This window comes from Polyodon spathula, chromosome 21 (genome assembly GCF_017654505.1).
Source record: "Polyodon spathula isolate WHYD16114869_AA chromosome 21, ASM1765450v1, whole genome shotgun sequence".
NCBI lineage: Eukaryota > Metazoa > Chordata > Actinopteri > Acipenseriformes > Polyodontidae > Polyodon > Polyodon spathula.
The window spans coordinates 18,219,000-18,232,281 of NC_054554.1; the positions used below are offsets into that span (position 1 = coordinate 18,219,000).

Here is a 13,282-nt window from a genome sequence, read left to right on the forward strand (position 1 = left end):
CCACGCTCACAGTTCCCTCCGGACACACAGTCTGTGGAGTGCCTGTGTGAGATTCAGGGGACGCTATTACCTGGAACACAGGAAGGAAGGGAGGAGGAGGCTGCAGGAAGTGAAAACAAAGTCTGGAATGGTAGCACTCCATTAACAGTAACTCCATGTACTTGGGGGAGGGGGGAAGGGGCAACACTATATCTCTCTGATATCTAAATAAGAGAGAGATATAGTGCTGCTATATAATTTGTAAACTCTAGAATCCCACTTCCTGTTCTAGCATTACTGTCTGCAAACAGAAAGCAGTGGAAATCAATAAATAAATAAAAACACAGTGAGAGAGCGCAGTGATATAACAGGGTTCTGGAGTTTAAAAAAAATAATAATGCAGGGAGGAGACCCAACCATAATTTAATAAAACTATAACCTGAAAAGGGGAGCTTTCAGAATCACGGCTGGTGCCAGTGGAGAGTGACAGCTAACTGAACCAGTTTGTGCCAGTGGAGTGACAGCTGTCTGAACCAGTGTTGGGGCCAGTGGAGAGTGACAGCTGTCTGAACCAGTGTTGGGGCCAGTGGAGAGTGACAGCTGTCTGAACCAGTGTTGGGGCCAGTGGAAATTGACTCACACATTAATTCAGATAGTAAGATTTGTTTCCAGTCTGTTTCATGTGTTCAAAACGTTACAATCTGGAATCCTCAGCTAATGAAAACGTCTCCGGTATCTTCCTTGCCTCTGTAGCGTGTTTTCCCGTGTGAGAATGGAACATAGCGATATTTGATCATGTGCTGAAAAAGAGTAGAGCAGAAAACAGTTCACCATCACAGTAAAATAACAGTAGAATAATTCTAATGAACTTTCTGGGGACTGATCAGCACTGAGTAGAAACACTAAGAACCAGGTGGAGATCTGTGCACTGAATCAGCACATTTCTGCTGCTCCCCCCCATTCCCCCCGCTATAGGAGCACACAGTGCAGTGAGATTCTCACCCGGATCTGCCTCTTCATGGTCATGCATGTCAGCATGATGAAATACAGGACCAGGATTGGCCAGAACACCGGAATGTTGAACATTTCGAAGAAGGTCATCACCATGGCAACCAGGACTGCTTTAGTCGCGGAGTACCTGGAAAAAAATAAAATAACAATTAAATCAGTGTGTCGGTAGCACCATCGCCCACCGCCCACCCCCTCCAAGAATCAGCAGGATCCTATTTTAAGAAACACTAAGAAACTGTGTGCATTCAACAGCTCAGCAGCTCAGAGTGAGAATTTCTCTGCTCTCTCAGATCACTGATGATGTCTGCTCTGCAGCTCTGAGCTGCTCTGGGGGAGCAGAGCTGAGCGTGCTGTTGACAGGGTTCTGTCACTGAGCTGCTCTGGGGGAGCGGAGCTGAGCGTGCTGTTGAGAGGTTTCTGTCACTGAGCTGCTCTGGGGGAGTGGAGCTGAGCGTGCTGTTGAGAGGTTTCTGTCACTGAGCTGCTCTGGGGGAGTGGAGCTGAGCGTGCTGTTGAGAGGGTTCTGTCACTGAGCTGCTCTGGGGGAGCGGAGCTGATCGTGCTGTTGAGAGGGTTCTGTCACTGAGCTGCTCTGGGGGAGCGGAGCTGAGCGTGCTGTTGAGAGGGTTCTGTCACTGAGCTGCTCTGGGGGAGCGGAGCTGAGCGTGCTGTTGAGAGGGTTCTGTCACTGAGCTGCTCTGGGGGAGCGGAGCTGAGCGTGCTGTTGAGGGTTCTGTCACTGAGCTGCTCTGGGGGAGTGGAGCTGAGCGTGCTGTTGAGAGGGTTCTGTCACTGAGCTGCTCTGGGGGAGCGGAGCTGATCCTGCTGTTGAGAGGGTTCTGTCACTGAGCTGCTCTGGGGGAGCAGAGCTGAGCGTGCTGTTGAGAAGGTTCTGTCACTGAGCTGCTGTTAGCCACTCAGCTACTTAATGCAGCCACTGATAAAACAGTGAATTTCTCCTTTCCCACCAGAATTTGAACTCAGGGAGCCTCCTGATGAAGGGTCGGAATTCTTCATTGTGATGTGTCGGCAGCGCCATTTCATCATCTGAAACAGGAAACAGGAAGAGCATTACAACAAAGCAAGAATCCACAACTCCCACCATCCTCTCAAACTAAAACAGGAAACAAAAAGAGCTTTACACACAGCATGAAAACCGCAGACACACAAACACACCTGAATCTTCTTGCAGTGATGGTTCAATTTTAGGAGACAGGAATGCCACCAGTAGATTCAGGTGATAAATCCCCAAAGCGTAGGTCACAATGTACCAGCCCTAAAAAACAAAATCAGAGTTACCTGCAACACTCATTTAAAACACTAGAATCCATTACCTGCATTGTTCATTTCAAACACTAGAATCCATTACAAGCATCACACATTTCAAACACAGTTAATATTAGCTACATCACATAAAGATACTGTTACCTTAATCTGCAAACTGTGGTATCTAATTTCTACTCCTAGCACAAATGTCATTTGTTCCATTCACTGAGGAGCAGAGTGTCGCAGGGAGGCAGTTAATGGTTACAGTACGGAGTTCCAATGTGAGGCTACGTGGGAGTTTCAATAAGGCATGAGTAAATGAGATGAAGACTGGTCCCTACTTGCAGTATGAGACTGGTCTCTACCTGCAGTATGAAGACTGGTCCCTACCTGCAGAATGAAGACTGGTCCCTACCTGCAGAATGAAGACTGGTCCCTACCTGCAGAATGAAGACTGGTCCCTACCTGCAGTATGAAGACTGGTCCCTACCTGCAGTATGAAGACTGGTCCCTACCTGCAGAATGAAGACTGGTCCCTACCTGCAGAATGAAGACTGGTCCCTACCTGCAGTATGAAGACTCGGATCATGTACAGCACTCCCAGTATGACAGTGGCTCCCCATCTTCCCAGTGCATGTGGAGTGGATCTGTCGAGTAGAGACTGGTAACGCTGTCCAAGGAATACAAATATAATTTCACAGGTGTTTCAGTAACCTTCACCCACCAATGACATGGCTACAAATACAAAAGCAGAGCAGTCAGTATCATATTTCTTCCCCAGATTCTGCAACTCCCCATAGCCTGTGTGCTAACAGAGTTTCAGAACAGCTCTTCCAGCGGCTCTCCAGATACATGCGAAATCTAAAGAGTGATGTGGATATGTGTGTATAATAACCTTGTCATACAACAGAATATGAACGGTATGTTGTCACAAGATGGCTAGAACGAGTCTTACCTGTGCTAAACGAGTGCAGATCACCCTCAAACTGGAGACTTGTGAAGAGGGGGTGTCCCCTTGAATTTGACTTGTGCTCAAATTTGACATTCCTGAAAATGTTTTAGAATTTCGTTACTATTTCTGAATCAATTAAATAAAAAAAAATACCATCGGTTTTAAACTTACATTCTCCCAGGGAACCTGCAATGTCATGATAAACATTATGAATCGCTGACTGCTGTTTATTTTAGCTTCAGGACCGTAAAAAAATAATGCATATACAATAACATATGCATGTTTAATATTTCATCAATTCTGCGCGGTGTGGCATGGAACTGCACGGTATTATTAATACTGCACAAACACTGTGACGACTAGCTATGGTGGTGAACGGAGCAATCGGCTAAGCCAGCTTCTCCGACTATGACATATAGCATCATTCACGCGTTATACAATCACACCGCCAAATACTGCTCATTAACAGAACATAATACAGTTACAGTATTATTCTTCAAACATCTCTGTATCAAGAGAAATTAACCTACTCTCTTTCACTCACCCTCCTCGCTTCCGCTCTGTCAGCAACATCCCGCCCCCGTCGAAGCAGATTGGTCGCGAGGGATAACCACTACGTTCTCACTGGTCTGCAAGGAATCTTTGCTGATTGCTAATTGGATAAACAGCACTCGATCACTCCGAAATCGGGCAAGTGGAAAGCCCGACCCTGGATTACATTTGCTAGGTGCCTTTGATTTCGCCAGGGGGCAGGACGAAGGAATATATCAGCCATATCTGTACAGAAATTAACAATTCAAAGATGGAAATAAGTCGCCCATTTCATAGCCATTTGAGCCAGTCCATATTTTGTGGTGACCTTATTCATGCAGACACAATTACGCTTGTTTCTAATGAATGTATTGTAACGACCTCGGGAGAGCTGACGACCGCTTTAATATTCTCGGAGGACCTCTGTGATGGACAGATGGCGGGAGCACTGATTGGACGGGAGGTGAGGGCTGCTGTCTCTGCCAACCGGATCCTCAGAAGCAATAAGGGGCGGGACAATATATAAGGGCTGCAGGCGCGATACAAAGGGAAGAGGGAGATAGACGATATCCAATTATTATTGAGATTAATAAAAAAAAAAAAAGTAATTAAAAAAGAGACGAAAGGTGTGGAAAGATTTAATTTTAGGGAAGCTAACTGGGTAAAATTTGAGGACGTTTGTAAAAAAAAAAGTATGAATATTGACATAATAAAGAAGATATTGAAAAATTAATGAGAGCATAATAAGGGATAAATATGGTAGCAATAGAATCTATTGCATTAAAGAAAAATAAAACAATGAATATGGAAACACTGATACAATATGAACAAGCTAAAGCAATGGCACAAAGAGAAATAAGAAGTAGAAAAAGGCAGTGCTGGAAGAATACTGTTACAATAACGTTAGGTTATTACCATAACCCTGGTTCCCTGAAAGAGAATGACATCCATTACCAAATGGGAAGAGCCTCTTTGACCAGCAATCTCTGAGCAAATATACAAAAGCTGCCCTATCAGGGCCCTGCTGTGAGGGGGAAGTCTCGCCCACCTCCTGCTCACAGTAGCACATCGCCATTTTCTTTCAAAATCAGAGGTCAGCTGGGGACAAGCCCTCGAAGGGTAATGGTTGTCATTCTATTTCAGGTAACCAGGGTTATGGTAATAACCTAACGTTCCCTTTCAATTCGAATGACAACCATTACTGAATGGGAAAGCTGTACCAAAGCTGTCGTGGCTCCAGAATACCGACAGTACAGCCCCACGGTGATAGCAACAGAGCCCACATGCCACCTACAAAACTCTAGAGCCCAGAGAGGGTCTCGTTTGGTTTGTCACATCAAGGCAGTACAGACGCACAAATGTCTGACTACCTGTCCATGTAGCAGCATTGCATAACTCATTTAAGGAGGCGCCATGAACGAAAGCCCACGAAGTTGCCTGAGCCCTGGTAGAATGGGCCGTAATGTCCCCCGGTAACGGGGAGTCTGTCTGTTCATTCACCAAGCGTATCACATCTGTCACCCAGTGCGCTAGACGTTGCTTTGATAGGGTCTGACCTCTAGAGCGGGACCCGTAGCAGACAAACAGCTGGTTGGACTGTCTCCAGGACACCATCCTATCCAAATAACAGCACAGAGCCCGAACTGGGCATAGCATGTGTTGTTTACGGTCCTCCTCTAACTTGTGCGGGGTAGGTCTGAAAGTTTCCAAAACCAATGGTTGGTTAATGTGGAATGAGGATACCAGTTTTGGCAAAAAGGATGGATTTGTTCTTAGTGTTACATGCGAGTCACTTCCAGTGAAAGCCATACATGTGTCATCATGAAGCTCACTTACTATTAAAAATGCCACTTTCAATGAAACAGGGCACAGTTCTGCTGATGCCATGGGCTCAACTGGGGGACCCATAAGGGCCCACAGTACCAGTTCTAGATCCCACTTGGGGACCATGCTTTTCACGGGAGGACGAAACCTCTGAGCCCCTTTAAGAAATTGCACTGCCAGGAAATGTGCCCCCGGGGACACTGAGTCAGTTTTGTCATGGCACACTGATATTGCTGCCAGGTATACCTTCAAAGTGGATGCTGATTTCCCTATCGTCTCAATCGGGCAAGTCACCAGATCGTAACCTTTGGCAAGGCACCAGTCTTGGAAAACTTTCCATTTATATGAGTACTGGGCTCTAGTGCTCGGCTCTCTGGCAGACTGTAGTGTTTCTACTACTGCATCTGGTAAACCTCGTCTGAATAGACAGCTCCTTTCAATGGTCAGACCCAAAGTTGGAGCTGGGCTGAGTTCGGGTGCCATAATAGCCCCTCCGCTTGGCTCAGGAGGTCCTTGCGCAGCAGGAGCTGGCACGGCTGATCCGACAACTTGTCAGAGAGGAGAGCAAACCAGGGGCGTCTCGGCCATCTGGGTGCAACCAGCACAACCTGTGCTCTCTCCATCCTGATCCTCTCTAGTGTCAGGGGTATTAATGGTAGCGGAGGAAACGCATACAAGAGCCACTGTGGCCAGGGGTGAGCTAGCGCACCTACTCCCAGGAGACCCCCGTCTCTCTCCATGGAGAACCATATGGGGCAAGACGTGGACTCAGCTCTTGTGCATTTATGTGCGCTTGCTGCCAATGTCCCTTCCACTGACCTCTTATTCCTTTCCTGTTCCAGACTGCTTCCCAGCACAGACTGGAGGCGTCTGTAGTGATCACTTCCCTTCTGTGAGGGGATCCGAGGGGAGATCCGAGGCGCAGATTGCCGGGACGGAGCCACCACTCCATTGTCTGGAAACTCGTACCAGCCGTTACCGATCTCGGACCGGGTGCATCTTGAGCGTATTCACCCAGGCTTGAAGTGGGTGCATTCTTACCAGCCCTAGTGGAAGGATTCTCGAGGTGGCTGTCATCAGCCCCAACAACCTTTGATATAGTTTGACCAGTAGGAGAGTGTCCTCTCTGAATAGGGAGAGTGTGGTCTCCAATGACCGAATCCTGTCTTCTGACAGTGAGGCAAACATGCTCACAGAGTTCAGTTTGATCCCCAGGAACACTGTGGACTGAGTCGGTATGAAGTTGCTCTTCTGTTGACGTATTGAGAGCCCCAACTTCACCACATGATCTATGACCTGTTTTGTGGACACCTGTGCGCGTGCTTTTGACTGCGCGCAAATCAACCAATTGTCCAGATAGTTTAGGATCCGAATACCCTGCAGCCTGAGTGGAGCCAGTGCTGCAGCCACGCACTTTGAAAATGTGCGGGGCGCCAGCGAGAGGCCAAATGGCAGCAAGCAGAATTTGTACGTGTTGTCTTGAAAGGCGAAGCGCATATATTTTCTGTGCGTGGGATGGATCGGGATGTGAAAGTAGGCGTCTTGCAGGTCGATCGTGTGAACCAGTCACCCGGTTGGACAGACTGGAGGATACGCTTTGCTGTCAACATGTTAAACTTCCTCTGTTTGAGGAACAAGTTGAAGACCCTGAGGTCCATAATTAGTCTGAAACCGCCATCCCTTTTGGGCACCAGGAAGCACCTGGAGTAAAAGCCGCTGAGGGTATCGTTTGGACTTACTGTTGAAGGAGTATCGCCCTCGCTGGTTCGACGGTGGTGAGGAGCACACCCTTTTAAGGGTGGCGGACCAATGCGGAATTGTAAAGCGTATCCTTTTCTCATTATCGATAGCACTCAAGCGTCCAGGGGTTTGGTGGCAGCCGGGGCCCCTCTGGGGTGGTCTCCCTTGGGCTTGGGAGGGGGTGGGTCTTTCTTAGGCCCTGGCCTCGGTCTCCAGCTGGAGAACCGGTTACCCCTGGCCTGCGGTGGTCCCCTTCCGCAGGCTCTGCCTCTGCCAATGCCTGCTTGTCTATTCTGGGGTGGAGGGCGATGTTCAGACCCTTTCACGCCGGCAGGCTGCCCATGCCACCTTGGGCGCTGACGGTAAGCTGGAAGGTGCGAAAACTTGGAGGCGACCTCCGTGGTCTTGTGGGACCTCTCAAGGCTTACATCAATGGTCGCCCCAAAAGTCTGCCCCGGTGTAATGGGGGCGTCCAGTACTATCACCTTCTCGGTCTCCATGACCTTGGCTTGTGTCAGCCACAAATGCCAGCCGGCGGCCACCAGCACCGCCAGCGACCTCCCTGATGCCTGACCTAACACCACCTGGAACTCCCCCGTGTCTGCCATTGTAGCCCTCACCTGCAGCCTCACCTGCAGCCTCTCTGCCAACTGATTCTGGTAGAGCATGGCTATGGCATTTGCTGCTCGGGCCGACAGCGCTGCCGATGCGTAAGCTTTTTTGAGCATCGCGTCTGTCGTTCTGCAAGGCTTGGTGAAGAGGGCACCTTGCACCAAAACCGTGACCATGTCCCCGCTAGTGGGGATTATGCCTAGGCCTGCTTCTTGGGCTCCTGCAGTAAGAAGCAGAGACTCTGCTGTTTTGGAGGCTGAGGGTGCAGACGCTGGGTTCCTCCAGGAGGAGCACACCAGTTCCAGGAAGTCCTGGCATAGGGGGACGGCATGCTGTGGGTGCCCTTTCTGCTGGTGGAAGCAGTTCCCCTTTCCCTCTTGTTCTGCCGGCCAGGGAACGTCCATGGCTGCAGCTGCATGCTGCATTAGGGCCTGGAACTCTTCCCTCTGCAACACGTGTGGCAAGGGTGTTACAGAGCCTCCCACCGTGGCCTGCCCGATGGAGGCGGCTGGTTCCGAGATGTCCAATCTGAACGAGGACAAGGACAGTTCGTCTGGGCTAGGGGGTCTAGGCAGAGGGGATGGGGAACAAGAATGTCGGTGCTGGAGCTGACTGGTGGTAGGGGGCATCCCACCGAGAGATTTCAATAGGGTCTCCAGCATGGTCTGCTTAGCCCTTACAGTCTCTGCCAGCTCCACGAAGCGCCGCTTGGCCAAGCTTGGGCGCCTTCGAGGCGACTGTGACGATGCACGTCTGCACCTGCGTGGAGAAGGGGAGCGGTGTCTGAGCCGCAACCTTCTGTCCCCTGGGGAATGGGAGCGGTGCCTGCACCGCAACCGCCTGTCCCCTGGTGAGCGTCCCCTCGAGTGGTACCACCTCGGCGGTGACCATCTCGCTTCCCTTGAGAGGTTTCTGTGCCTCTGTACCGGTGGTGGGGTAGGGGAGGGTGACCCAGATGAGCGTGAGAGTTCCCTGGTCACTGTAGCAGGGGGTGTACTGGATGACCTCTGCGGAGGCTCTTGGACCACTGATCTCATTCTCCCCTAGTTGGAGGAGAGAGACTCTGTTGGGGATAGGGCTGCTCTCCGTCGCTTAGTTCTCCTTGAGAACTTCCTACAGGGAGAGCAGTCCAGCTCACCTGCCAGTGCCTTGGCCGTGTGTTCTGGCCCTAGGCACCTGGCGCAGGATCAATGTTCGTCCTGCCTGGGCAGCTTAGCTGCGCACCGGTCACACTGGTGGAAGCCAGCTGAAGACCAAGTCGACTGCACTGACATGTTTTCAGTTGATTATTTTTTTAAAAACTGCTGTGCTCAATGAGAAGCCTGAAGATGCGTTTTTTTTTTTTTTTTTAAACAATCAGTCGGTGCCGAGATCGGCGTCGAGGCACGCGCTGTTGGCAGTGAGGTTGATGTCGAGATGCACGCAGTCGGTGCTGAGTGGGCGGAGCCAAGACGATCGTCTCCGATGTCGATGCCGACGTGTAGCGCGGACGGTGCCGGCTGTTCCCAGGTGCCGAATCAATCGGAGGCGGAATCAATGCCGAGACAGTCTGCGGCGAGTGGACCTGTTCCATGGTCGGTGCCGAGCTGTAGGCGGCTCCGAAGATGTTTACACCGGTGCCGAGTCAATCGGAACCGTGTAGGCGCTGTTTTCTCAACCTTGAAAAACCGCGGTCAATGCCGGGGTACGCAGCTGATTCAATCGTCGTGGTCGCCAAGGGCAAGCGTAGCCGCGCTAGGAAAGCCCGAGGATTGAGAGGGGCACTAGGCCCGAGCTGTTTTTTTTTTTTTCTTTTTGGTCGCTGTGGCCGATGAAATAGGCGTAGAGGACCCCAACAGCTCTCAAACGGTGTAACAACTACACAAGACCTTGTGTAGTGATAAGAGCAATGTAATCTCTTCAGAGGGGTCGAAACCAGCTCTAGCCAGAAAACTGACATGAGAAAAAAGCAAAGACACTCTTTTAGACACACTTGAGCACAATTTTTACTGTGAATTAATCTTTAATTTGCAGATAAATCCAACAAATTAGCCAAATTCGGTATGTAAAAGCAAAAGCAATGTACGACCTGTCTCAGAGAGATGAGAGAGAAAATGGCGATGTGCTATTGTGAGGACGTCCCTCTTCAGCAGGAGGTGGGCGGAACTTCCCCCACACAGCAGGGCCCTGATAGGGCAGCTTTTGTATATTTGCTCAGAGATTGATGGTCAGAGAGGCTCTTCCCATTCGTTAATGGTTGTCATTCGAATTGAATGGGAACGGCAGATCAGAACATGAGAGAGAGAGAGAGAGAGCGAGAGAGAGAGAGGATCAGTGTAGGAATACTGCACATAAAGGATGGGAAAAGGGAGTCTTAAAAATCAATAGGAACTTGTGTATGAAGGTAAAGAGAAAGCTGATATATTGGGAATAAGATTTGAAAAAGTTAATAGTAATGGCAAATTATGATTTAGAATTTTTGCTACAAATAGAGGAGTTTCATAAAGTTCATTATAGAGAAACAGAATATCAAGAAGAAGAAAATGTTAATTATAAATATTGTCATATAAAGAATTAACAGAGGCTATTAAACAAGGGACCAATGCAAGTCCAGGAGATGCCGTGCTGCTATTTTGTTATTATTATCTACTTGTAAAAAAAAAAAAAAAAAAAAAAAGTGTACAAAGTAGTTTTACTGTTAAATACTAAAATTGTGTTGCTGCTGATTAATAGCTTTTTTGTTTGTTTGTTTTTAAATTCTGCAGTTGATTTCGGGTTCTTTTTGGGACAGAAATGAGACTGCGATGAAGGCTGTTTATTTTGGCAATAATTAAATAATCACAAAATAGAATCATAAAGTGACAAAAGGGGACTGGGAGTCAAAAGTGAAAATAAATTGTAGTAGTTTTTCTTTTACCTTACCCTTCCTAGTCTTTTCCCTGCACCCTCCATATATGCCCTCGCCTCCCGCTCCCTCTTTTGCGCCAAACCTGCACTCCCCCCCACACACATTAACAGGCAACTCTTGCACGCACGCACACACCACCATGCAACCTCTGCATGCATAAACCCACCATACAACCTCTGCACGGACACACCACCATGCAATCCCTTCATTCATACACCCATCATGCAATCCCTGCCCAATCACATCACCATGCAACCCTGCATGCATACACCCACCATAAAACCCCTGCATGCACACACCTACCATGCAACCCCTGCATGCATACACCACCATGCAACCCTACACGCACACACCACCATGCAACCCCTGCACGCACTCACCCACCATGCAACCCCTGCATGCACACACCACCATGCAACCCCTGCAAGCACACAGCACCATGCAACCCCTGCATGCACACACCCACCATGCAACCCCTGCAAGCACACAGCACCATGCAGCCATTGCACACTACACACCAGATATAGACTCAGGGGAGCACCCCAAACCACCTCCTAAAATGGCGCAGTGGTTCGCCCAAAAACTCGAGTTATGACGAAAAAATTAACTTTGCTGAGCCATCCTGGACAAAATCAAGTTCCTAACCTCCACAGAACCAGAGATATGCCCCGTCATAAATGTCCAAAAACAACTTGCCAGAGCGTTTTTCTTTTGTTGGTCACCAGACCCGGATTACAATTAAAACCACTTTCCTACCAGATTACAATTGTTTGCGATTCCTTTTGCACCGCATCACCTCTACACCTGTTCACAATCACCGGTCAAATTGCCACACGTGGTGTCAGAACACAAGATGGATCACAACGCATCGACGGAGCTGCTGGAGGCTCTGGAACACAGATGGGATGTAGAGGAGAGAAGGATGGAAGAGCGCTATACTGCGCTCATTGAGCGGGTAGGGCTGGCAATGTCCACAGTGCCAGCTCCTACCGCAACAACCGTTATGTCGGCACCGAATGCTCGGGCGATGAAGATGTCATCGGAGGACGACCCGGAAGCGTACTTGCATTCAAATGGCTGGCTACCACTGCAGCTTGGCCGAGGGAGTTCTGGGCGAGCCAGCTGGGACCCTGCCTGATTGGGGAAGCTCAGGCAGACTACCAGGCTATGAGTGACCTCAACGCCGCAAACTACGACCTGGTTAAACAGGCCATCCTTCGCCACCTCAACATAACGGCAGAAACCCATCGGGCACGCTTTAGGGAGTACCGAAGATCACCGGAAATGCCCCAGGGTGGTCGTAGAGCGGTTGTGTGACCACACGGTGCACTGGCTGACCCCAGAAAGACCGTGGCACAGATTTGGGAGGCAATAGTGGTGGAGCAGTTCTGCCGTGTGGTCGGCGCCGATACCCAGGCGTGTATATGGCGCCACAACCCCAACACCCTGGAGGAGGCCGTGCAGCGGGCGGAAATCATTGAGGACTCCCTAGCTTCTGCCCGGGTTAAGATACTGTCGGCCCCTGCCCTTCGGAGCAGCAGACCTCTACCTCTCTCTCCTCCAACACCACCCGCACCATCCGTCCCGGGACCCAAACCTCCGAGACTGTCGACCCCAATGGGCCCCCTTGCCTCCCCCAAAAGGAGACCAAGGTTGGACCCCAGCTGGGGTAGAGGTGCTGCCCCTGCCCCTTTGCCATACCAGCAGCGGGACAGATTCTTAACCCCTGTTCCCTCTGTCCCCCCTGTTTGTTTTAGGTGCCACTAACCAGGACATGTGGCCAGGTCATGCCCCGCTGCCATGGATTGTGACCTGGTCGCTTGTAATTGGGCACCTGAAATAGGTAAGCGCAGGGAAAATGGTCGGGAGGGGCTTGTATGATCGATGTGGTTTTAGGTAATGTGAAAACCTGCGTAATAGTGGACACGGGTTGTGAGCAAACCTTAATTTGGACAGCTCTCCTGGGTGGTGTGTTGTGGCGGCCACGAGGTCAGGTGGCCATCTCCTGTATCCATGGAGACACGGTGGCATACCCCACCCTAAAAATATACTTATCGGTGGGACTGATAAAACATCACCTCGTAGTAGAGGTGGCGGAAAGGTTGCCACACCTAGTTATTCTGGGCTGAGACTGGCTAAAATTCAAAGAATTGATGCAAATAATGGCAGTCTCAGCCACACATGTAAACATGGCAGAAAGAAAGAAAGGGGAACGAATTGGTGATGTGTTTCCTTTTCACCCTGAAATGTTTTCCCCTATTTTCCATCCTAGAAAAAGGAATAAGGAGAGACAGCGCGATATGGGAGGGAGCATCTTTGAGACAAGGCTGGGGTTTGGTGAGAAAGTGCTTGAATGGTAACAAACAGCAGTCAAAGGGAGACAGAACGCAGTGTGACGGAGAGGGCGAGGTTACTGGGCCAACCAGGGCAGATGCTACTCCGGCCCCTCTCAATGTACCGGACATGTGGTACTCAAGTGT

The 13,282-nt window shown here is 49.8% G+C and overlaps 1 protein-coding gene across 3 annotated transcripts; it reads right to left on the reverse strand.

The window, feature by feature from the left end:
• Positions 1-385: 385 nt before the first annotated feature.
• LOC121296656 (protein RER1-like) lies at positions 386-4,172 on the reverse strand. 3 transcript variants are annotated; one of them, XM_041222421.1, is made up of 7 exons: positions 3,753-4,172; positions 3,212-3,303; positions 2,822-2,926; positions 2,167-2,266; positions 1,959-2,037; positions 982-1,117; positions 386-779 (listed from the first exon to the last, which is right to left on the reverse strand). In XM_041222421.1, the coding sequence occupies exons 2-7, from the start codon at positions 3,299-3,301 to the stop codon at positions 690-692; spliced, it is 600 nt and encodes a 199-aa protein (XP_041078355.1). In that variant the 5' UTR covers positions 3,302-3,303; positions 3,753-4,172; the 3' UTR covers positions 386-689. The 3 variants fall into 3 exon arrangements, with proteins under 3 accessions (XP_041078355.1, XP_041078356.1, XP_041078357.1); XM_041222422.1 differs by having other exon boundaries at positions 3,739-3,797; XM_041222423.1 differs by lacking the exon at positions 3,753-4,172 and adding an exon at positions 3,380-3,613.
• Between the last annotated feature and the right edge of the window lie 9,110 nt (positions 4,173-13,282).